This window comes from Trypanosoma cruzi, genomic scaffold (assembly GCF_000209065.1).
Source record: "Trypanosoma cruzi strain CL Brener 1047053517025 genomic scaffold, whole genome shotgun sequence".
Classification (NCBI taxonomy): Eukaryota; Euglenozoa; class Kinetoplastea; order Trypanosomatida; family Trypanosomatidae; genus Trypanosoma; species Trypanosoma cruzi.
Window position 1 is genome coordinate 51481 of NW_001849278.1, and position 738 is coordinate 52218.

At 47.7% G+C, this 738-nt stretch overlaps 1 protein-coding gene across 1 annotated transcript, besides 2 other annotated features; it reads left to right on the plus strand.

Annotated features, from left to right (window-relative positions):
- Tc00.1047053450161.10 (cation transporter, putative) lies at positions 1-533 on the plus strand (the record flags this gene model as incomplete). The annotated part of the gene is made up of 1 exon (XM_797042.1): positions 1-533. A coding segment is annotated over one exon (533 nt), but the record flags the coding sequence as incomplete, so codon positions are not given.
- Positions 1-738: a sequence feature (heterozygous, non-Esmeraldo-like haplotype).
- Positions 680-727: a sequence feature (AT_rich).

Here is a 738-nt window from a genome sequence, read left to right on the forward strand (position 1 = left end):
GTGGGGCCCTTTCTGCAGCTCACTTTAACAGTGCGAGACGTGTTGCTGCTGCGATTTTAATGGAGTTTGGTTTGGCTTCGCACAGTGTGTTTTTGGGTCTTTCTGTGGGGATTGCAAGTGACAAGGACATGAGGACGCTGCTTGTGGCGTTGTCATTCCACCAGCTGTTGGAGGGGATAGCGCTGGGCTCACGACTGGTGGAAGCCTCCATGAGTATCATGCTTGAAGTGGTAATGACAATGATCTTCTCCGTCTCCGTACCTCTGGGCATCGCGATTGGTGTCATCACAATGAAGGGGACGCATACCTCCATGACGGGCCCGGCGTTTGTGGCACTGCAAGGGGTTGTGAACGCCGTGGGCGGCGGCATGCTACTGTACATTGCATTTTCTCTTATTTTTAACGATTTTCCGGCAGACATGCGGAGCGTCGCTGGGCCAACCGTGGCGCATTGTGGCTGGAGACGCTGTGCAATGTTTGCGGCTTTCTGGGGGGGAACGGGTGCCATGGCTGTTCTTGCCAACTGGCACTAGCTCTTTGTAATACGTGGACGCATTATATAATGGTTAATGATTTTCGTTGAGGGACAAAAGAATAAATGAGTACATTTTAAAGGCGAGGAATGAGGAGAGTTAATTATTTTTACGGTTTTATGACTGGGTGCAACTTAATGAGAGCCATATTTATATCTATAATTATTATTTATTTGATTTGATTAAATTATTTTGGTTAAGCGTG